Raw genomic sequence first — 23,756 nt, 5'->3', positions numbered from 1 at the left:
CCTTTTGCTAATGACCAAACCATAGACGCCTGATGGCATAAAAAACTGTTTTGTTTTTACGAGTAAGAATTCAATGAATCTGTAGTACTCTTGTAAACTCAAGCACCTCTTCTCGAGATCTCGCTTACCAGGAATTAATTATGGTTCTACAGTCAATAATTTGTCTTTGACTTTGTTAGTATATTTAATAATATTTCATTATATTCTTCGAAGAAAAACTTCTTAATCCTCGTCTGTTACTAATTCAAATCGCCCACACAAAGACACGATTGAAATGCTAAGTATTCTCTTATATTCTCTCGAAAAATATTTATAGAATTACAGGGATTAGAAAAAGACTGCGATTTCTCAGCAAGAGAACAGCGCGAAACACTAAACCTTTTGTTTTGTTCTATTCCAAGCATTTTCTTGCGAAATTTTCCCAACGTTCAGGCCGCTATTTGAACAAGACGGAAATTAAACCAGTGGCGTAGCCAGCACCTCGGTGATGGTCCTGCTCATCGAGCACCGAAGGTGCGAGCATCCCAGGGGGGTCTGGGGGCATGCTCCCCCAGAAAATTTTTGATATCTGGAAGCCTGGAAACAGCATTTGCGGCGTTCTGGGGGCAGTATCAACAAAAAATTTGCCCTAACCCTGCAACTCTGATAGACCATAAATGGCTCAGAGAATAAAGCTTTTGCACTGTAGAAGTCAAATAGACAACGCTCATCATAGCCAGAAAGTAAAAGAGTTGCATAATTGCATTTCTGTATTGCTGCAACTAAATATGCCATGGCCCATTACTCCTCGTTTTATTTTCAAATTGCAAGTACACACACTTAGCGCAAATTGGCTCACGATTGACAAAGACGATGTCACTTGTTTTCAATATCATTTAACGAGAATGAAGAAACGGAAAACAATGAAACGTACAATAGTGCGCAATGCACTAGTGACTGCTCATACATGATGAAAAGTAAGAATATAGATAATATCTAATACAGTATCAGTATGAACAGAATGGTAAATGCAAAAGAAGTAAGAAGTCACTAAGAACTATTAAACACATTACACATATGTATATTGCAGTGAAAAGGTGCAACTATGCAAGGGTGCACAAAAGACCACTCATACATGATGAATGAATATTTATTGGGGTCACCACACCTTAAGTGTGGGTATCTCCCCATTAAGAGAAAAAATATATAAGATTTTATATGTTTTTAATACTTTCTTAAACACATAGGTTACAAGAAAAGGTGCAAGAGTGCACAAAGGACTGCTCATACATGAATTTAAAGTAAATATTCAATTCAATATGAACAGGGATGGCCCATTATTTATATATTGGGGTCACCACACTTGTGGATATCTCCCCTAGAACCAATTTAGAGGACCTTCCTGAAAAGCACTATTGGTGATGGAAGCTTTCCTCTGTAAAGATTTTTTATTATTATTATAATTAGAAGAATATATTTTTATGATTTTAATATTTCTTTAACACATATATTACATGAAGTGAAAAGGTGCAAGAGTGCACAAAAAACTGCTCATAACTCATAAGCAATTAATGAATAGTAACTATTCAATACAGTGTGAACAGATGGCCCATGGGGTCACCACACCAGCAGTGAATATCTCCCCTTGGACCAATTAAATGATATACAAATAATTTTTTTAAGTTTTAATATTTTATATAACAGGCTATTACAATAAGGTGCAAGAGTGCACAAAGGACTGCTTATGATGAATGAATTATAAAAATTGAACCCATTTAACAGGGATGAACTAGTAATGAAATAGTTATACTTACATTCAACAGCTAATGTCTCTTATACTTAACCTGTCTACTATTTGTAAAGAAAGGCAAGTCTCCTTGGCTTCTCCACAAACTTCTCCACAACTTCACTATGTAGCACATTGGCATCTTCTTTTTCTTTTAGAATGTCTCTATGGATTGAAATCCTACAAAGAGAACTAAGGCGCCCTTGACTCATTCTATTTCTCAAATAGGTCTTTACCCTTTTCAAGCAGGAAAATGACCTTTCAACAGAAGCACTAGTTACTGACAAGACAACATTCATTTTCATTAATTTGACAGCTTCAGGAATACTAGATTGGAGATTAAACTTAAAAATATAGGTTAGTAATTCATTACATGTGTCTTTATGAAAATCCTGATCCCTGTAAATGAAAGAAAGTTGGCTCTCAAGCATGGAGATATCATAAAGGGGCCCATACATCTCTTTTAGTAAATTAATTTTCTCAGGTGGTACCACCCCACCCCAAGATGCAAATTTTTTTGGATTGACAAGATCTAAAAATGCATATTGTTTCATATCCTGAAACCTCTCATTCATCATACTAACAATGGAGTCGATAATCTCAAAATAAATTTGCTTATGGTTGTGTCTTTTCTCAAGTCTGCTTTCTGGTGGGCCCAATATATCTACTGCTTCTTGGTATAATTCAGAAAATTTATCATCACTACGAAGAGAAGAAACAAAGGTTACAAAACGCTGAATTCTTACCATACCATAGTTAAAGTCAGTTTGTTGGCCTTGCAGAATTTCATATAGGATTGATGATTGTTGGAAAATCTGTTGAAAAACACAGACCAAAAAGCAAAACAAAAACTACTAATATTATGTAGCAAACCATGTATCTTTCCCAATGATTCTCCATCCCAGCTCCCAGGCTCATCCACTTCTCCAAGAAAAATGTCATGAAGTTTCTGGTAATTTCTATGCAAGACACTTATCACACGAGATCGATAGTACCACCTAGTATCACCAGGGCTGGGGAACTCGATTTGATGAGAATTAAGAAAGGCTTTTCTTTGAGGGGCATTACTAGTAAAAGTACAAAATGCTCCTATATCAACAAAGAAAACTTTAACAGGGGCTATAGATGAGGCAGACTGACACAAAACTAGATTTAATCTGTGAGCTGCACAATGAACAAAGTATGCAAAAGGATATTCTTGACGCACTCGAACCTGGACACCACTAACATGACCAGACATAACAGCAGCACCATCATAGGTTTGCATCACTAATTTATCCTTGATGTTGGAATGGGGACTAAGCTTATCCTTCACAAACTGGGATATGGCAGCAGCATCTCTCTTTGTGCTGACATCTCCAAATCCCAATTGTCTTTCTACTATCTCACAACCTTTATCCATACGGACTATCATGCTTACCTGTTCCTTAGTTGAGACATCAGAAGTTTCATCAACCTGCACACTGATGAAGGTACACTCGTTAATCTCCTTAAAAATAGTATCTTCAATAATGGAATCAAGGCAACAGATTAAATCATTTTGTATTTCAGGAGAGACCCCAGTGAAACGTGAATCTCCACCCTGACCAGATTCAGCTAGTCTGCCATGCAATCGTCGTTCAAATACAGAATCTAACTTAGCATAGGACTCGAGTAACTCCCTGTAATTACCGCGGTTCAAGCTATCTTCAGATTCATCATGGCCTCTAAACGCCAACTCCTGTTTGGATAAATACAAAACAGCCTCGGTTATGGTTTTTAAAATTTCTCTGTTTTGCCTTACCTCCTCATTGTGGCGTTGTATCTCGTCTCTTCTTGCTTGGGAGATAAGAGAATCCACTCGAGCACCGGAACCGTACGTCTTCCAGGTCTTGAAAGCAGCCATGTGTGACTTCGCCTTTTCATGCTTTTTGCAATCAGAGAGGAAGCCATGCATGTCGCTATAACCATTCTTGCTCCAAGTCGGCGACTTTCCAGGGCAAAACAAAAGACACGGCCAGCAAAATAATCTCTTTAACTCTGTGCTGCCACAAAGCCAATCCTTCTTTTCATACCAAGCCATTTGAAAAGATCTCCCTCTCGCACTAATACTCAAATTCGGCATTGGCCTTTGCTTAACAATAACATTTTGTTCCGCGGTTGCTCGAACAGAAAATGATTTTCTTAACAAAGAATTTATGATATCAGCTTCAGTTGAAGCTAGATTCGTCACGCTTGCTGAAGCCATTACAAAAACACTCGCTCAAAGACAATAACTATGCAAACTACGCTCAAGTGTGTGTACTCACGCGGAAACCTCGCAAGAAAAGGCAATACAATATGCAGCTCCTGCCTTGTCGAGATAGCAGGAGTGCGGAGTTGTAACCAGCCAATTATGAGTGAGTAAGAGGCCATTTATCCAATCAGAATTGAGTATTTTCTTCTATAGAATATTATAGCAGCTCCTGCCTTGGCAAAATAGCAGGAGTGAGCCATTGATCTGTATATATATATATCATATATATGTCATATATGTTATTAGGCCTGAAGCATCAATGCGTGGGATCGATTATATTTGCGGGCGCGAGCTTCCGAGTGGTAACTGTTGCTAGAAACGAATCGAAAAATATAATTGCGGAATTTATAAGGCTTAGGCTTCAAAAATATTTCATAAATTTTTTTGGAGTGGTTTTTTCAAAATTTTGGGGAAATTTTTAGTCCTGCTGGGCAGGACGAGCAGGACCGGTAGCTACGCCACTGAATTAAACACGCTAATGTTAGCGATAGGATATTGTCTTTTCTTACTGACAATAGATTTCGGCGTCTCTTTCAAGCTTTTGTTCCCTGCATTAATTATTTCAGAGCTATTCAGGTTCAAATGCCATTATTTCCGCTGCTTTCAACTGCTTGCTGTCTATCTGAACTGGGCCTTCTTGCCATGAGGGGGAAGGTTATTTAGGGAAACGTTTATTGGGCTAAACGCGGTAACAACAGAAGAAAAGGAAGCACTTGATTAAAAATACAGATCGTATCGTTTGACAAAAGCCCTAAAGGGACACTTTTGCCACGTGACACGAAAACAATAGCTTTTACTTTGGAACAATAGTCATCGCTTTGTTTATTGCGAGCTAGAGACAGCATCATGGCCACTGAATGCGATGTAAAACCAACGATTTCTACACTGGGAATTGGACCGGACAACGTCGGGAAAGAAGGCAATCCTCTTTCAGCAACCGACGGCGAAAACAAAGTGTGGCAAGCGAACATAGACATGGATGCGATCGCGCGACCCGATGTTGCCAAACACAGCAATGGCGTCGGACAAGCAGCGAGCGTCGCACACGAAAGCGGTAAAGGAGAACACATTAACGATATCGGCAACGAAGCAAAACCTCTTTCAGAAGACGAAAGTAAGACAAAATGGCCGGCCACGTTCGATATGGAGGCAATCGCCCGAGCGGAGTTGGCGAAAGACAACCAGAGTCGCCACGAGGCTTTGGCCAAACAATTTTCGTTAGAAAGCGGCAAAGAAGGGCATATTAAAAGGCCGATGAATAGTTTTATGATCTGGGCCCAATCAATGAGAAGACAACTAGCTGAACAATACCCTCACGTTCATAACGCAGAGTTGAGTAAAATGCTAGGAAAATTATGGCGCATGTTACCCGCTGATAAGAAACAGCCCTATGTCGAAGAGGCAGCCAAACTGGACAAGCAACACAAGCGAGATAATCCCGGCTATAAATACAAACCAAAACGTCGCCAACGAGGAATGAAACGTCCTTATGGTCAATACACTAACATCTCGCAAGGTGGCCTACCTAGCCCTTGGCAAGAAACACAATATTCTAATGTCACCGTGCTGAAACATACAAATCAAGCTACCTCGACGATCATTACACAAGTCCCGGGCTCTGGAAAAAACAATTTAAATACTCCTTATGTGTTTGTACAAGGCGGGAGTGTAATTATTAGGCCCAACACGACAAACGGCCAGACTGCAGTGGTTCAACAGGCTCCTGTAACTGCAAACGGCTCCGAAGTGGTTCATGTTGTAACGCAACCCATCGCACAGACAGTGCCGATTGAAAACGGTGCAGAACACGGGGTGATCAATATTAAACGAGAGCCAGTCGAAATGCCTGCTTCCCCTCCTCATGCAAAACTCTCTCCGACTTATGGCAGCTCGCATGTTCAAACTTCGGTTATCAAAAGTAATGAATCGAACAATAACGAACGTGTTTCACCCATTGTTGAAACAAATATGATGAAAACTGTTGAGCAGAACGATACTAATATTAACATTGGGAAGGCGTACAGAATATAGTAGCCAAAACACGAAAGGTATGCAAGTGCTGGTAATACTGATTTGACGATTTTAAAAAATTTCCCTCTACGGTGCTTACACAGATTTATTGTAACGTGTACATGTTGCGTTGAACAGATTTTAGTATAGGTTTTTGTTTTATATTGTTTGAATAGGCAAGACGACCGATAGCAATATATCGGAAATATTTGCGAGCTTTTGACACCTTTGTTTGGCATAGTTCTGTTTCCGTTTTAATTTAAAAAAGATATTTTGTCTGTGCCGACACCTGCGGGCAAATACAATAATGAAATGTTGCTACGCGTTAGACAAAAACACAGTTTTGTTAATTCTTTCACAAATAGACGGCTATTTTAAGTTCCAAGATAGCTTATTTTGTCATAGTTTACATAACTTCCACTGTGGAGCCAGATTACTTCTTTGTTCATTTGTCTTAGGAGGAAATTCCTTGAATACTTCAGAAATAATTTAATCAACCTGGAGGTCAATAGTTGATTCTAGATTGTTTTATTGTCATTACATTTCAAAATGTTTATGACAGTATATTACAGTTCATTTTCCTTGCGGAACTTAAAACTATTATTCCGAAATTGAATTACCAAGTAAAATCACCATGAATCATGGTACCATAACGATTATGTCTGGTCTAACGATGGTAGTCATGAGATGGTGTAAAATGGTTTGTTTTTTAAAAGATTTGTTCAAACTTGTTTTTCCAAGTATGGTCAATGATAAGTTCAAACGTTAAACATTAAATCTAATTATTGATCTTTTGATGGCTATGAGTATTCAGGTTTTAATTTGACCATAGTAAATTGGCACTGATATACTCAAAAACTCTCAAAGTATAATTTATTAGGCGGTCTGAGGTAAATTGTTCATGTAAACTCTGTTGATTAATTCATTCATGTCTGGTCAAGCAAAGGCTCTTGATGAAAGGCATGGTCAGGCTACAAATAAATACTTCCACCATACAGTATCGGCTTACCGTTGATTTGATTTAATTATTGTCTGAATACTCTATTGTGCAAAATATATAGATGACCTGTTTTCATGTGGTAGTAATTAACATATAAATGCCCATATATATTCACTGCGAAAAATAAGTTAAAGAATGACGAGAAATAGCTGTTGTCTATTAAAACTATTCAGTATTTTAAATACTGAGGACTGTGGTTTAACGTGTGGCAGAATTTCATGTAAGAATTTTCACTGCTAATCAAAACACCAATTTAAGTATTTTATACAAATGCACCACAGATTTATAGCATTTGTATCTAAAAGTATCAATCATATTTTGAAAATGCTTTGAAGCAATTCACATTTTTGGCATACTCAAAACATTGAATTAAAATGTTCAAGTTTCATTATCTGTAGTGAAAAAGCACAAACAAACTGAGTGATAAAAAACATCTATTTATTACAACGACCAAAAAAATCTTTTCTACTTCTGAGGGCAAACCATATTTATATTTTATACAGATCATGGACTAGTGCTTCAACAATGTAAAATGTATTTCGACAAATTAGTAATATATAATTAGATGATTGTTGGTATATATGTCTAAATGAATATGGTTTGTAGCAGAACAGGATCTTGTAGATGATGACGAGAGCAGTTGATCATAAGTTTATGTTAACTGCTCAATTTATACATAAAACTACTGACATCAGAGTTTAGTTTACACATGCTTGTTACAAACTTTTTTGCACGTTATAAGATGGTTATTTCCTCTGTTGACCATCATGGTCCGTACATCAATGTTCAACCATGGCAGCTACTTAAATGCTGCCAAGTGAAAAACATGAAAACATGCATGTGTTAACACTCTGTGCCTAGCTTTAGATAAACATTAGTTAGTCGTTTTTACCTTGTATTTAGTTTTAGTATTCCCAATGTTTTTGTTTGCATGATTTCAACATTATTTATGATATACTGTGTGAAAGCTAATTTATATAACCAGTTGAAGAGTCATCTTAATGGAAAAAACTGATTTCATTCTAAAATATCCAAACCTGACAAAACTAGACTTTCTTCAAAAACATGATAAATGCCTATTTATTTACTTTAGTGTGGCCAAATTGCTTCAGTTTTTTCTAGGACTTGAGACTCTTCATAATTAGTATATTTTGACACAATTGACAATGTTGTACAATTGTATTAAAGGTTTTATCCCAGTTGGTCCGTAGTTTTTTATGCTTCTTAATAAATCTGGCTTATGTAGTAAATGTTTTAAAGTTCAATGGGTTGAATTAGTAATGGTGAACTTGTTGAAATAAAATACCTTTTTACCTGATCATTTTGCCCTATTTTCCATTTGGAAACAAATTCTCGTGTTCAATAGCGATAGCTCACATTGGCTTAATTTGCAATGTCAGCTTCTAAATTACAGTACTTACTTGGAATAATATGATTATATTTGGATGCATCAATACAGACATTGATCAGGTCTTGACAACATGTTTATTGGAGTTGAACCATCTGTGATTAAGACATTCTGGATACCAAGACTTTTTAACATCTGAGCCTAAAAAATACCATGTTTGTTGTAATTCATGGTATAACAGCAAACTGGAAAATTTCCAATTTTTTCTTTGTTTTAACGTCTATTTGGCCTAACTTTTGGCCTAACTTTTAGCCTAACCTACCTGACATTCAGGACCCTCAGAAGCAATCTCCGCCAGTGTCTTCTGGCCTATCGCCTGGATGATTGATGCAACCTTTGAGGACTGGAAACATTTAGAGACAACATGTGTTGAAGTGGAATATGGAACAGAGTAATTGACACTAACAGAAACATAATGAAAAGAATGCATCTTGATATAACTTACTTCAATAGCTGCCAATGATTCTTGCTTCCTAATTTCCATCTCATCTCTTTCTTTTTGAAATTCTATCTCTCTATCATGTTTCTACAATACAAATCAGAAATGACTGAAGATCTTGCCATAGAGGGCCAGTAAACCATGTGAACTGAATACAATTCAAACAAGGACATCCCAAAGTATAATACCTTCTGTTTCGTATCACACTCTGCTTTAAATTCAATCGCTGATGCTTCAGCTTTCAGTTTGGCAACTAAAACACAAGTTTGGTACGTTTATTTAAAAAAAAAGCTTGAAACTTTCGTAGATTTCAGGGACCGAATCCTGCTCCTGACATATGTGACCTGACAAAGTAGAGCTATATCTACATCTTTATCGGACTATGAACCAATAGCCACGCCTCGTTTAAACTTATACAGTAAGATCACATCCGTCAAAAAGACTAATCGGTTCAGGAACGATCGTGGTATATTTCGGTACAGTCAACTACCCTACCTTCAATGGCTGACTCTCCTTGTATCAGAAGTTTGTCTGCCTTTGCCTAAAAGTTTAAGACGGTCGTTTGTGTTATACAATAAATGCCACCTTTTAAAAATTGGACGCCTCAATTCAGGCTTCCTTCGTCTTTATTAAACACTCACCTGCGCTTCTGCTTTGCTCTGACCGGTAGACTCAACAGCGGCTGTAATGGCTCTCAACTCAGCCAAGGTTTTCCTTGACTCCTCCGCTTCTTTCTTATTCAAAAGCTTCTGTCTTTCCAACAAACCTCTCGCGATTTGTTCCTGGCGTTTGGCTTCGTGATCAGCTGCTTTTTCAGTCGACCTAGAATGAATGAACCACCTTATAACAGCATTGAAAACGGTAATAGAAATCTGGATTTTTAAATTTCTCTCGCTGGTGTAAAGACTAAAGTTTTTCTCCAACTGCATTCAATACAAAAGACGATACTTACATCGTAGATATTTCGATGGCCATCTGCACGGATTTCATTAAACTATTTTTCATATTTTCATCCACCGGTTCGATGCTTTGGACATCAATTTGTGTTATAACCTAGAACATAAAAGCACGAAGTGAGGGTGAAATTTGGTACGATACCATTTCAACTTGGATGTCAGTTCACGATTAGCTTGAAATACATGTGTAAAAAACATACGAGTTGATTTGCATCAAATTTTAACATCTTCTTCACTTCTCCATCGCTGTCAACACCGAAGGTAGCTTTTCGTATGATACTGTTTGAATATCTATGAAACTGGTCAAATGGAGTCTGGGCTACCATGCCTCTGATTCGACTGGCTGTATGGTTAAACCGTGAAAGTGAAAATTGTATCAGCATATCATAAAGCTGTGTGTCAAAGCCAAAGGTGCATGTTAAAAGAGACAGAAGGAGAACCTCAATAGATGTTCATGTTTACGAAAAAAAATTGTGAATAGTTTTAGCGATTTCCGTACCAACATTCCTGCAGGCATATCCAATAAAATCGGATATCGAGAAGATAGCCTTTCTGGACTCCGGGTCGTCCATATCTACATCAAAATGATTGTTCATACCAAGTTTTATCCGGAGTCTCGCATGATCAGACGTCTCTACCTATACAGAGATTTAAGAAAAGACCTTAGGCAGGAATACAGATCTATAATTTTCCAGAATATTGAACTCGATAGCATTAACCGTTTCTAAAACAGAAGTGGCCGTAATCGCTTGATGGCAGTCAGTATAATCCATATCTTCAAAAGATTCACTGGTCGTATACACAACACTTGAGAACTCGTTTGACGGTGAAATACACCCAACTGATCGCTGAGGAGTTTGTTGATGAACTAACCTCTATAATATCGGTTATAAAATCAGGACCAAGCATCAACAATATGCTTTTCAATGCTCCTTCTTTCTTTGGTTTTCCAGCTGAAAATACAAGAGAAGTTAGAAAACGATTCTGCCATTTTTAGTCATACTTTTTTCATTCTGAATGAATCACCCACCACTTAAACTGAGGACATTAAAATTCTCATGTGGTCCTAGAATAACCTGAAATTACGAGAAAAATATCACAGATAGCTATCAATATACGCATTTCTTAGAAGTGCTCAGTTAACATTTTTAGACAAGGGACCCGAGGTTTCTTTGAACTATTGAAGGGAATTAAAAACTAGCATAATCATATTTTAACCAAATACGTCTGGTATATTTGGTTTGTACGATACAAAGACTCACCATATCAGGTCCAAAGATCACCCGCGCGGTGTTTTCTTTATAGTTGTATACCTTTGAAGGAAACACCAGCTGTTTTTTAAATATTACATCTACTGATAAGCAAACCGGAGGAATTTTTCCAGCGCGAAACACAAGCCTGTGCATGATAATCATTATGAAATTATGAATGTTTGAACTGACCTGAACCGCGGTTCCTTTTGGACATTTATACGTAACAACTTTCATCTTATCTCGCTGCAGGAAACAGAATAAATACTTTAGTCTTTAGGCTAAAAATCGTAGCCGCCCAAAAAGATTCCTTTTCGTTAAAAAGAGCTGTCGATATTAACGGATGCTGCTTCAAAAAAGGTTCAACTATTCTTACTTTTCCATCGGTATAATCAGGATTGATCGCTGACTCAAAATACGCCAATTTTCTGATATCAGTACCATCACCATAGCCACCACCTAGACTAAAAAAACATTAATTTGTTACAAAAATTATTCGTTACCACAGTTTTCATAATGACCGCATAAGTACCTCAACAGTTTTTCAACCTCTGTGGAAAGATCTTTAGACCATAATTCTTCGTATTCCTTTAGTAAATACGACTGGGGTCCAAGGATCGCACGCACCTGGGAAATTCATTTATAAAGAGAGCTAATTTTTTCCACTATTTTCTGTAACCATTCACAGTATCACATAATGTCGGGCAACTAACCTCGCCAGTATGAACATTTTGCACATAAATGCCATTGTTTTCTGACAAAGCAATCGCTTTCCTAGAGAAAAAAAAGAATATAAATAACTTTGTAGGATTGTTGTGGTACGTATTATACGATGTCTAGGGGTTGACGAAATCAACGAAACCTTTTTGTTTCAACCTTGACTTCGATTGGTGGGATATAGTCACGTGGTCCATGAATCATCCATCGATCTCCGGGCGTTCTGCTAATTTTCTTGGTTTCTAAAAGATGTTAAAAAATCCACATTGACATCATTAGCCTGCATGGCAGGCGGTCAGGCAAGGCTATGACATCATTTGACGTCACTGTGTTAGAGGTTCTCACCGGTGAACAAGGCGATGACGGTCTACCAGTAGTTTTCAAAGTAAACAAGCCCAGATAATTCTTTTCATTACTCACGATAGTTTTGCATTTGATGGCAAATAAAAATGTGAGATTTTCTCTAGCTTTGTTCTCTAAACGACCACTGTTGACATTGTAAATTTTTGACTCAATTATAAAGATTTTTTCAGACATAATTATATATAATGACAACATGTTTTGTATCATTCATTCTGTGGCAAAAATTTTTTTAATAAAGTGAAAAATTCACAGTTCTACACTTCCAATGAATCATATGGGATATATTGTATCTTCAAGATGTCTTGACCGCAATCTATCGACAATTAATTATAAATATATATTACCTGAAGTATCATCTTCATAATAATCCAAAGCTGAGAGTACTAGAGCTTCATCATCACTTAGTACATAAGCTTCCTGAATACCAGCTTCAAGAACCTCACCAGGGTGTAAGAAAAAGCTCGAGACTCCGACACGAAGCTGGCGCAACCCGAGCTGATTCACGCCATTTTTATCGACAGGATCCAGAACAACACAGTACTGATTCTTACTTAAGACTGTCTTTCGGACACCACCTACTGCTTCCTAAGAAAACACAGCGAAAAAAAAAGCCTCCAGGATAGACGTATTTGCGTATTTATTTACAGATTTGCATCAACGCGAAAAAATCCTCTCAAATTGGATTACACTTGTGGAAGCGCAAATATAGGCAACAGCCTTTACGATTACGATAATCCTAAGCTTAGTAAATCCTGGTTAAGTGAGGGATTAGGGAGGGATTAGGGAGATTAGCTGCTGATATATATCATTACGTACTTCACCAACTTCGGGAATGTATGTCTCACTGTCGTCTACAGTAACCAACCACTCTTGACCAATACTCCTAAACAATATGACCCGATCAATGATAGATGCAGCCTTTTTACGCTTACCATAATAAGCGTAATATAGAAAAACTAGTTTCTGTGTATAAAAAACGCAGCAAAAAGAGCCGTTCACCTTTTCTTGCCTAATGCATCAACACAGTTTTTCGTTGCCTTGAGATGTAGCCCAGAATCATGCCTCAAAGTGTAAGCACTTTCGACTGTGACTACCTAAATTTTAGGACGTTTTTACTATAACATATGCTTCTAAATTCAGCAAAATACTTCCATCACTTCGCTCTTACTTCCTCATAAACACCTGGTAAATAGGCTCCAATCTTCCTGACCAACCACTCCTCTCCAGTAACTCTCTTCCTATTGCAGGTTTTCAAAGCAGTTTTAGTATTTCTCTCAACTAAATTATCTCAAAGAATCTCTTTTTTATACCTGTTACTTTTATCAACTAAATCCTGCTTTGCCTTTAAGCGAATTGCTTCTCCATATCCTATGACTATTGCATCACGAAAACCCATAGTTTTCTGCAACAGAAAGTACCATTTTAGGCATTCTGGACAGATTCATTCAGTTTTATCTGCATGTGAAGTCATTATCTACATATGGCAATCTTGTATTTACAGAAATGAAAAGGGAAGTGATATTACAATGAACACTAATCAAGGCCAGAGAGAGCAGAGCTGAACAGGAGGATGGGGGGCATCCGATGGCCTTGAGAGCTTAAAAAAGACCAGCAATCTCTTGCAATCTCAACTAATCCGGTTGTAAGGGACGGCCATGCCACACTCATTAGTTTGCCTCATAGTTGGCTCTCACTGATCTTGACATTAATTGTAGGTTACATACAACATCAGGTGAAGGTATGTAGGTCGTTGGTCCTTCAATTTGCCACATTTCACCAGCTTTTCTTTCAATACCATTCACATCACAATCCACATTTGCTTTAAGTTTGATGGCTTTGTGCTCGGGAACAAATGGCAACTTTTTGACAGCAGCCTTGAAATCTACCATTAGTTAACATTGAGAAATGAAACAAGTTGAAAAAGATTAAATAAGATTTTATTTAATAACATGATTTGGACGCATACCATCATTTCTTGCTCCAACCAAACACTCTCCTGGATAAAGTGGAAATGGTTCCTGTGAATGGAAAATGTCAGATAAATCATATGATAAACAAACAGGAATTTTTCATCATGTGCTTTACCCCGTAAAAACGAATCTCAACATAACCATGCTTTAAATCATGTTCCTGTCCTGGAGAACATGGTTTCCTAAAGGACGGAAATGCTATATCATTAAGATGAAAAGAAAATGAACGACATATACACCTAAATGTTTAGTTGCTGGTATGTGATATATCTCTCACTCTGCTTCACAAATTTTGTAGCATTATTATTAATGCATTTACTTGACAGGATCTTTGATTTCACAGTAATGACCAGGAGGAATGACAACAAATGGTAATGGTCCTTTAATAAGTCTATGATTATCTTGAAGAATTATTGTCCTTGGTCCAACTTCAAGGACTGTGATATTACTTGTCTACATAATATAAAAGGAATTGACAACAGATTTGCCTCAGCATTGCCTTAATGATTGCATCTATAGACTTTTTTAATATGAGCATTTCATGAGAACCAACTAATGCTAGGATTGGTAAACATCATAAAATATATATAAAAGATGGACTTCTAATGTACTGTGTGCTCAAACACCACAATTTTTCTCCAAAACTAATTAAAATTATATTCTGTTTATGCAGATATTCAATTCTTTCTTACCAAATCTTGAATATGAACATAACAATATGGACTAATTCGTACAACTTTCTCCATTTATCTACTGTACAAGTGTACTCAAGTACAAATTTAATCTAACAACCGAACTTGCAGAAACAATATGTCAGACTATCTTGCAAAATAATGCAAATATTTCCCTTTTTCGTTATCTGATGTTTTCATTTACGTCACACTACGTATAAAAGGAACTTTAACAACAAATAGGCCGTCGTTCGTCGTGAAAGGCGTCATGATTTTGCAAGACACGCAAAGCCGGAAGTAAATATATATTTAAAGGTATGATATTAATTATTAAAAACTATAAAATACGAAATTGCAAGGTAGAAATTTCCACAATTGGTGGTGCAATGGCATCGATCCATGGTTACCCATTTGGCCATTTTATTTCTTAGATAAATGTGCAAAAAATTCCGAGAAAATCAGCCATTTTGCAAACCTTCTCAAACGCTCCCCCCCCGACTGCTGCCATATATGGGCATAACCCGAAACTCGAAACTGCGGGAAGAAAAGGCGGGGATTTTAATTTTTGACTAAAGTATTTAAATATTGTTTTTCAAAGGGATTGCATTCTTTTATGGTCCCTGCAAACGTCGGACAAGCTTCACCTTGCCTATGAGGTGTTAAAGATGGCAAAAGAATGGTGGGAAGGCGAATTAGCAAACGATATTCTAGCCGTACTTCGCGTAAAGGAGCTCACCTTGGCGAAATTCAAAGCTTCATCTCCACAACTCGCTGTTCGGCGGTATCTCGTTGACTGGTTGGCGATAATCTTTGAGAAAGTCGGATCATCTTATGGCATTTTGCATCTGAGCGTCAGCCTCATGGATTATTTCATGGACAATCACGATATACCCGAACCACAGTTGCATCTGGTTGCACTCACTTGCTTTCTGTTAGCAGGTAATGCGAAAAATCGAACCATGTGCTCTGCTAGTTTTCGTTAATTCCTTCCCATTTCATTCTGTTTATTCATTTGCCTGTCTTTTGAGGATAATCATGTGTTAATTCTTCTATTTTAAAGCAAAATTTGATGAAACCGAGAATAGAATTCCTACCATCGAGCAGCTCAACTCTTTCGTACATAACTCATTTGAAAGATCAGAATTTCATGCGATGGAGTTGATTTTACTGGATCATTTCTCATGGAATGTCGATCTCCCGACTGCAGCAAGCTTCGTTGAAATGTTTCTTGTTCATTCTGTTTTACCAGATGACAATCACTCAGGCCGGCCTCTGAATAACTGCGCGAAAGCGAGAGTCTACGTTAGAAAATATGTTCACTATTTCCTAGAAATATCATTACAAGGTACCGCCCTTCCTTTCACCAGCTGCAAGGTTACGATCTCACTGTAGCACCATGTCACCTAACTATTAACCTAAAAACAACTAACAATCACATTCTTGGAGTTTTTAGATCATAAATTTCTATCATTCAAACCATCAGTTGTGACAGCAGCCGCAGTGGCTTCTGCAAGGTCCTGTCTTCATCTCACACCAACGTGGAAACCGGCGCTTGTGGAGTTAACACATTACGAATACTTCCAGATATGCGAGTGTGTTGATCTCATGCTTAAGTATGTGAAGTGAAATGGTCACTCAAGTTCAACAGCTCAAAATGCATTCAATCAGCTTAAGTTCAGATATTTCTTTCACCAGACTTGTCAATCACCAGATTACTTAACCCCTAGCTGGGTGGCACCAGTAGGTGGTTTGAACAATTAAGGGCTAAATTAAACAATTAAAATTAGTGTCAACCAACAATACATCTGTTTTTTTAGAGCTCATGATGCTGATGAAAAAGCGATGTCTAATTCTCATGCAGTTGTTCAATCCAACTCTAATGTTGTACTACAATCTCCAGCAAGTACAAACTAGCTGCATAGTATTTAATGGACTTCTCTTGGAAATTTAATTGTATACCGTATTATAAAAGAATGACAAATTATTTAAAGAGATATATATATATATATCTAATCATAGTACATTAAGAGTGAATTATTATTTCTGCCAGGAATGTGTAAGGTGTATCGACCAATGGTTGTATACTGTTGAAAGATATTTAGAGTGGACATCATTGTGTAGAACTGTATGCAGAAGTATGATTAAAATATATAGTTTGATAGCAAAATGTTAAATAAATTGAACTGGAATGGCTATATGAGAGATATAACTTATTTATAGAGTTATTGTTGTATTAGGTTTCAAATGTATTTGAGTATATTTCAAGAAAAAATAAAAAAATTGCATTTCTATAAAAAACTGTACATAAAGATTATACAAAATAATAATATATTTCACATTGTAAAATATATGATGTATGTGAAATGTATAAATGATATATTTCACATTCAACACATCTAAATAAAATACTTAATTTTTGAGCCAGGACTTGAAAAATGCTGTCATTTCTTCTCTTCTCTTGGCAGATCCATTATTCACGGTTGGAATTATCTTCTGAGGTTTGATGAACTGAACAAACTCTTTCAATTCACTGAAACTACTATGCTCACTGTATGGAACACCTGAGGGAGAAAGTGTGGACATAAAGTTAATCCAATTTAGGTGGAAAGCACGAAAAATGCATATAACAATAGCTTATCCACAGCTTACCATAAATTGTAACTTGGCCTCTTTTTGATGGTTTAATACTTTTGAGTTCACCTCCTTGATTCCGATTGCCAGTAAATGTCCAACCAGTTGGCTTTAGTGCTAACAGTTCAGTGTATTTAGCACTGTTCGATTTGAGATGATTTATCAGTTTCTGGAAAGAAATACAAAAGTAATATGATTGAGTAATATAAAGTTCCATTTGTCCTGAACCAGATGAGAGTCTAAAATATCTTTCTTACCTCATGGGTCAGGTGAGCCATTGGTAGAACATGAATTTCCGCATTTTTGTAATCCTGGACAATAATCTTCTTCAGTTGATCAGATTCCAAACATTTCAGTACATTATATTTTTCTCTTTGAACAGCCACATTGCATTGAAGAATGTTTGCCACGGCTATTTTTAGTAAGGAAAATATGAGAAAATGTTTGATCAGCATTCTCCAAATGCAATATTCAATACAAACAGGGAATATATATACCTGTAAAAATCTTTTCCTTGCCAATAGTGTATGTTCCAACAACAATCAATGTCTTGGCATTCCGTTTTATTGCCTTCGCAGCAACAGACGCACAGAATTCAATTGTTTCTGATTGTGGCGGGAAAGAATAATGTGGATCACAGTAGCTGTAATGATGAATTAAGACACAGCACTATGAGGACTGGTCAAACATATCCTAATAAAGACCTGATCGAGATGAAATTTCTGTTGATCTTACGTTGTATCCAAGTATAAGGTATGTATTGAGGCTTGTTTGAGAGTAGATATTTCCTGCATTGCTGTAGAGGCTCGGAAGTCGCCTGCAAGAAATAATTTATAGCTAGCAATCTACGATTATGATTTATGGCCAAAACATTGTCAATTAAGTTCACTCACCAGTATGAAGGTGCGTCACACCATTGGGAAGTCTAAAGATAAACATCACGGCACCTGGACAACTAAAGATAATTCAGAAGAGAAGAAGGCTTTATATGGAATAGCTAAAGATCGAACAAAAACTTTCCCACTACAAATTTTTACCAATCTCCACTTATAAAAACCTCATGTTCTGCAGAACTTCATGCAAATATCAAAATGATAATTCTGAAATACTCACTGGTTTGCCTCCAGTAATGTGACTTCTATATTTTCAATCATAGTTGGTGCATTCATAGAAAGTGGATGAATATACTTTGCTGCTACCTTAATCTTTAGTGAAATCAAATTGGCTGTCACCTAAACAAAATTAAAAATAATCTTTTTCACAACCCATTTAATAAACAATATTTTGTGATGACTGAAATCTTGAGTGGTGGTACCTGGCTACAATAGATTGGTTTGGAAAATGATCTTTTTAATCCACCATAATGATCATAATGAAAATGACTCAGGAAATAAGCAGATATTCCAGGTACATGCCCATAAGAAAATGCGTCCACTGCAAATGACGTACCTTTCAAGGACACAAAGGTCTTTTAAGAATCTGAATGTGACTTCATCTTTTTGACAAATGAAATTTAAACTTAGTGAGATACAATATATACATAATTACCTTCAACTATCTTATAAAATGGGCACTTCTTGTTTTGCAAGGTTGATTTTCCACCACCAATGAATTGTTTATTAGTCGGCTGTAATACATCACACACATTGTTTGAAGCACCCTCAGTTTTATTTTCGGTAACTTTTTGTTTTGGTTTCAACCCAAAATAAATGCCAATATCCATTTGTTTCTTGCATCTTGTATCTAGTTTTGTGGTTCTTGGTGACTTGCTCTGTGTGGATATTCTATTGGAAACGACCTTTTCTGCACTTGGTCCTAATCCTGTAACAGTTGTTCCTGTGTTTGACATATTACTATTTGTGAAAACAGTATTTGAGCTTGCAGCAGGACTGGTTTCTGTACTTGTAAAATGCTTTGTAGCATTTGACATATTTGCAGATTCCTGTTTTGTTGGTACAGAATTGTTACCACTTGATTCATAATCAATTGAATCATCATTCAGCCATTGGTTTATGACCTCATCTAAATTCTCTTTCTCTGACGACTGGGTGTGACTTTTGATACTACTTTCTGTATCCATTTCACATCTATCAATTGGAAAAGTATCTTCACCAGTATTTATAGCATTCTGAGAACATTCTTTTACACAGGAATGTATATCATGCTTGGTACTAGTTGCTTCTGCACTGGGAGAGCTTGCAACTTGGGGACATTTAGGAATGGTAGAACTACGCAAACTGGCAAGCTGCTGGTGAGAAAATTGTTTGAAATGTTCAGGTACCATAGACTTGCAATCTATACCATTTGGACAAGGAACTAGGAGAAAAAGGCATAGTTAACTATGGAATGGAATAAGAAAGATCATGTTCTGGATGAAATTGATTTATTCCCCTCTTAATCACCGGCTATTAAACCACCATATAGGCTGATTGCTGAGATAACTACAATGTTCTATTTAAATACCTAGAGACTCTGAAAAACTGGCTACACACGCTTGAACGTGGCCGTCAAGAGAAAGACCAATTAGGAGATGAACCGGCAGCTGACACACCGGGCAGAACATCAACTGATTCTTGTCATCTAACGTAACATCTTGCGGTCTCCTTTCAAAAATTGTCGTATTTCTGGACGCATTCTTTTTAGTTCGAGTCGATTTCAACGACAAAGAACGCCCTCTTTTCACCTTAGTGTTTCTAATGCGTTGTGAATGTGAGTAATTTTCAAATATTGAACCCATTTTTATCTTTTTTACTGCTTGAAAGTCGTCTTCTTCACCTGAAGCTATATCCTCCATATTGGCGGCCATATTGGATCGCGCAGACCACTGAGCTATATACTATAGGCAATAAACTGAATCTAAGAAATTATATCTTTTCTATTGTTCTTTCAAATTAATAACAAAAAAACCTCAATACTGAAGATAATTCTGTAACAGGCTGTGTACTCCTTGTATTCCCTCCTGATCCAAAGAGCCTATGTGTTTGCCACTGACCAAAAGAGAAGCCAGTTAGGCAAGATAACCAGAGTGACCACAGGATATGACCAAGTCCCAAGCAGTGCCAAATCACGAAGAGATGAAAGAATACTGTCTCTAAATAATGTCTTTGAATTACGCATCAGCTCACTAATGTGTTTTGTTTCAGTCGTAAAGAAACTGTAAACGACTATCAATAGGAATAAAATACAGGGGGGAGAGGCCAAAAACACTAGTAGTATTTGCAACTGACGACGAAACCTACAAAAAGATGAATAAACAGTTATTCTCAACTGAAACTCTCTGAAATACTAGATTCGTAGCTACAGTACCTGTTTTTTGTGGACTGGACAAGAAGGAAAGCTGGTACAGTGAAAATTGCGAGGAAAAATCCAAATGAAAAATTAACTGTTGCCAAACATCCAACTTGACAAACATATATCACCAAAGCGATAGATTTTAACAGGATCACATCTCTTTTTTCCATATTGTTTGTAATTCTGAAAAAATAACACTAAGATTGTAATGTCTAAAACTGACCCAATCATAACACTTTCAGAGTAAAAGGGAGAGTGTATCTGCCCTGCAAAACTATCCTCTTTAATACCTCATAATAAATCCTCGATTTGAGCCAAGCAGAAATGCCCCAAATAAAACAAAAATAGTGAAATTTGAAGGGTCCCATTTGACCTTAAACACATGCTTGAACCGTAACATGTATGGACTGAGGTAGACCAACAACCCCACCAAATGTCCCGCAAGGATAACACGGAGAACTTTGCCAAAATGACGAGGTATTTGAGTGAAGGCAAACTAAATAAAGAAATAGATGGTTAGATCAGTTTAGCTGTAGTAAATGTTTGAAGTGTTAGCTGAGCAGTTTAGATCAAGGCAAAGGTTGAAATAGTTGATTAAAGTGCACTCACTTCCTCATCATTATCAATGGGGTCTTTTTTAGGTAATTCATCTGTTTTTCCAGAGCTCTCATCTTCTTGTGTTTTACCATCCTCATTTTTGTCACCATTTTTCTCCTGTTTATTTTCTAATTCTTCTTCCACATTATCCATGATTTCATCTAAAGTACAACCCAACATTGAGTCAACCATTAAAGGTAGTATTTTAAATATCCATTTATCCAACTAAATGCTTAGGAGCTGCTCTTAACAAATCTTGTGCAACCATTTCATCAACATTAAAATTGAAATTTCATCACAGTATTTCTGAACCAGACCTTTCTCCAGAGCAGATGCAATCCAGCAAGCCATTGCAGCTAAAATTGGTCCAATCATGAGACAGCCGAGAGGGGGCATATAGAGACCAATGGATACATAATGGGACGTTGAGGGTAGGAGGTAGAAGAAAAAGGATTGGTGGAATCTCTCAAGAAGATTGTTCAGACTACGAAACATTCCTTCCAATGCCCTAGGGAAAAGAAAGAGATGTTTCTTAAAACATCAATTATATGATATACCACCACATCCTTCTTTTCTAACCTTCCAACTCTGGCAAAACCAACAGGAGCCTCTCCAACCGCTTTTTTCCCCAACAGGGTAACAGCTTCAATACCATATTTGGGAAACAAGCCATGATTGGCTGATGGTCGACCTGAAGCCTGACCAAACATCATTGATACCATAGTGCTTAGCGAACTTCTGTACTCGTCGAATCCATCGTTGAAAAACCGAACAGGCTTAAACAGAAATAGACATTGAATGGTTAAAAAAATCAGGGTGGTTATTTTAAATAATTTTGATATATTCGAATACAGCTAAAGTTTCATTTAGAAGATGCTTTTAGGGAATACGATGGCCCCAAAGTCACTCCCATACCCTTCTTGGCATTTCGCAAAAAATAATCCTACCAATTTCTTTAAAGCCACTGAAATGCCTTCACTTCTGCATAATCTGATGACCATGTTCACAAGATCGAGGTTTGGAAGTTGTCCATTCAAACTTTCTATCATAACTTGCATGTGACTTATATCTCTGTCCTCTAATTCTAAACTGATGGCTGCTTGTATTTCACCAGCTCTGCCTAGCATTCGAGAGGACTTCACATCTACAGAACATTGAAGAATTTCCAATCATCTTAAAACTATAGATACTAGAGAGTACTAGATATTAGAGAGTGGCATATAGAGACCCAATCTAACTTACATTTCGACTGTATTCCATGGTACTCATCTAACCATGATTGTACACCAATTTCATTTTGATCAACCACCAAGAATACAATATCTTTTGACCAATATATGTTATCTAAACAGACACAGTTTATTAGATTGTATTATAAAAATTCCTAAACAATTCACTTCACTTACGCCTGAAATGTTCTGCTAACGACAGCAAGAACACGAGTTCATAAAATGGTCCAGTCTTTCGTGTTTTGAACGGTACCAAAAACACTAATGCTTCTGTCCTTGCAGTACGAGGTGCTCTCAAAATACCGTAAACATTCGTCCCATTGATTGGATCATTTAGAATGGATAATTCTTTGGGAAAATGAACTGTGAAGTTCTGTTGGTATGCTTCTAAACCAATTGCAGTCATTTTATTCATTAACCACAGTGGAAAATTGTCCCTAAAACACATTCATATGTAAATGTTGTCAGAGCTTTTATTGGGATGTATCATCAAACAGATCACATACTATGTTCCCAATCTGGGTCCAATCCCTGATCTTGGCTTATATTCACCTGTACATTTCACTAGGATTCTCAACTTCAGCTTTTAAAGATTTTGCCTCACGACCATAACGGTATTGGGTGTCGACCATAGCTGGCAGGAGGGCGTTTTCTGAGAAATATGTTCGGCTAATAAATGATGGATGAAGTAGCGCAACAAACCAAATCACACCACTAATGTAACCCAGAAATCTGAAGTAAAAAAGGGGGGGAATGAGTTACGATTGTGCAAGACAGGGGGGGTGTAGTAAGAGTCGAAATTAAGGTGGTATATTGCCTTGCACAAGTGTACCTGAGGAAAACCTTTTGACCAGTGTACACAGCCTTCAACTCTATAAAATATTTATATTAATCATATTTACCCAATTTTAACATGATGTCTGAGGACCAAATTGAGTAATCTTCGTAATTTTGTTGCCATTTATACTGCTCCTTGAGATACTCGAGCCTTTTCCCTTTCTAATATAACACACAAATCGTTTGAATCTGCTTTAATTTCTGAACAATTTACCACCACAAGAAACACAGCAAATTGAAACTGTACTTTAGAACTTTAGAGTTTGGACACGTTTTTTGTGGCGAGCATTAAATGAAGTGTTGCAGGTTCGCAACCACTGACCATATTTAATGCACACATTTCAGTC

General features: G+C 36.9%; 5 protein-coding genes across 5 annotated transcripts; 2 read left to right on the top strand and 3 right to left on the bottom strand.

Moving 5' to 3' along the window:
* The first annotated feature begins 4,563 nt into the window (after positions 1-4,563).
* On the top strand, positions 4,564-8,368 carry LOC114515728 (transcription factor SOX-8-like). The gene has a single exon (XM_028535011.1). The coding sequence runs from the start codon at positions 4,887-4,889 to the stop codon at positions 6,069-6,071; it is 1,185 nt and encodes a 394-aa protein (XP_028390812.1). The 5' UTR covers positions 4,564-4,886; the 3' UTR covers positions 6,072-8,368.
* On the bottom strand, positions 8,351-15,086 carry LOC114515727 (major vault protein-like). Its single transcript, XM_028535010.1, has 27 exons — positions 14,846-15,086; positions 14,473-14,606; positions 14,269-14,335; positions 14,150-14,201; positions 13,908-14,065; positions 13,494-13,585; positions 13,352-13,421; positions 13,183-13,277; positions 13,000-13,066; positions 12,528-12,768; positions 11,966-12,062; positions 11,817-11,877; positions 11,636-11,730; positions 11,480-11,567; positions 11,296-11,349; positions 11,116-11,166; positions 10,884-10,929; positions 10,727-10,806; positions 10,353-10,491; positions 10,054-10,196; positions 9,850-9,950; positions 9,539-9,719; positions 9,393-9,438; positions 9,086-9,150; positions 8,904-8,984; positions 8,721-8,801; positions 8,351-8,599 (listed from the first exon to the last, which is right to left on the bottom strand). Exons 1-27 carry the CDS (start codon positions 14,897-14,899, stop codon positions 8,501-8,503), a joined length of 2,538 nt encoding a protein of 845 aa, XP_028390811.1. The 5' UTR covers positions 14,900-15,086; the 3' UTR covers positions 8,351-8,500.
* Positions 15,087-15,428: 342 nt separating this feature from the next.
* LOC114516095 (cyclin-J-like) lies at positions 15,429-16,834 on the top strand. The gene is made up of 4 exons (XM_028535470.1): positions 15,429-15,763; positions 15,885-16,169; positions 16,278-16,437; positions 16,642-16,834. Exons 1-4 carry the CDS (start codon positions 15,490-15,492, stop codon positions 16,736-16,738), a joined length of 816 nt encoding a protein of 271 aa, XP_028391271.1. The 5' UTR covers positions 15,429-15,489; the 3' UTR covers positions 16,739-16,834.
* LOC114516093 (DNA cross-link repair 1A protein-like) lies at positions 16,820-20,269 on the bottom strand. The gene is made up of 10 exons (XM_028535468.1): positions 19,919-20,269; positions 19,004-19,771; positions 18,771-18,904; positions 18,569-18,687; positions 18,349-18,410; positions 18,191-18,272; positions 17,953-18,098; positions 17,713-17,867; positions 17,474-17,624; positions 16,820-17,385 (listed from the first exon to the last, which is right to left on the bottom strand). Exons 1-10 carry the CDS (start codon positions 20,259-20,261, stop codon positions 17,234-17,236), a joined length of 2,112 nt encoding a protein of 703 aa, XP_028391269.1. The 5' UTR covers positions 20,262-20,269; the 3' UTR covers positions 16,820-17,233.
* A 43-nt stretch (positions 20,270-20,312) lies between these two features.
* Positions 20,313-23,663, bottom strand: LOC114516094 (glycosylphosphatidylinositol anchor attachment 1 protein-like). Its single transcript, XM_028535469.1, has 11 exons — positions 23,475-23,663; positions 23,125-23,304; positions 22,750-23,009; positions 22,586-22,687; positions 22,291-22,487; positions 21,923-22,119; positions 21,661-21,851; positions 21,356-21,504; positions 21,037-21,242; positions 20,762-20,929; positions 20,313-20,690 (listed from the first exon to the last, which is right to left on the bottom strand). The coding sequence occupies exons 1-11, from the start codon at positions 23,531-23,533 to the stop codon at positions 20,429-20,431; spliced, it is 1,971 nt and encodes a 656-aa protein (XP_028391270.1). The 5' UTR covers positions 23,534-23,663; the 3' UTR covers positions 20,313-20,428.
* Between the last annotated feature and the right edge of the window lie 93 nt (positions 23,664-23,756).

The sequence above is a fragment of the Dendronephthya gigantea genome, unplaced genomic scaffold (assembly GCF_004324835.1).
Source record: "Dendronephthya gigantea isolate DGI-Jeju-01 unplaced genomic scaffold, DenGig_1.0 000005F, whole genome shotgun sequence".
In the NCBI taxonomy this organism is placed as follows: Eukaryota; Metazoa; Cnidaria; class Anthozoa; order Malacalcyonacea; family Nephtheidae; genus Dendronephthya; species Dendronephthya gigantea.
This window is presented reverse-complemented; position numbering and strand designations above follow the sequence as displayed.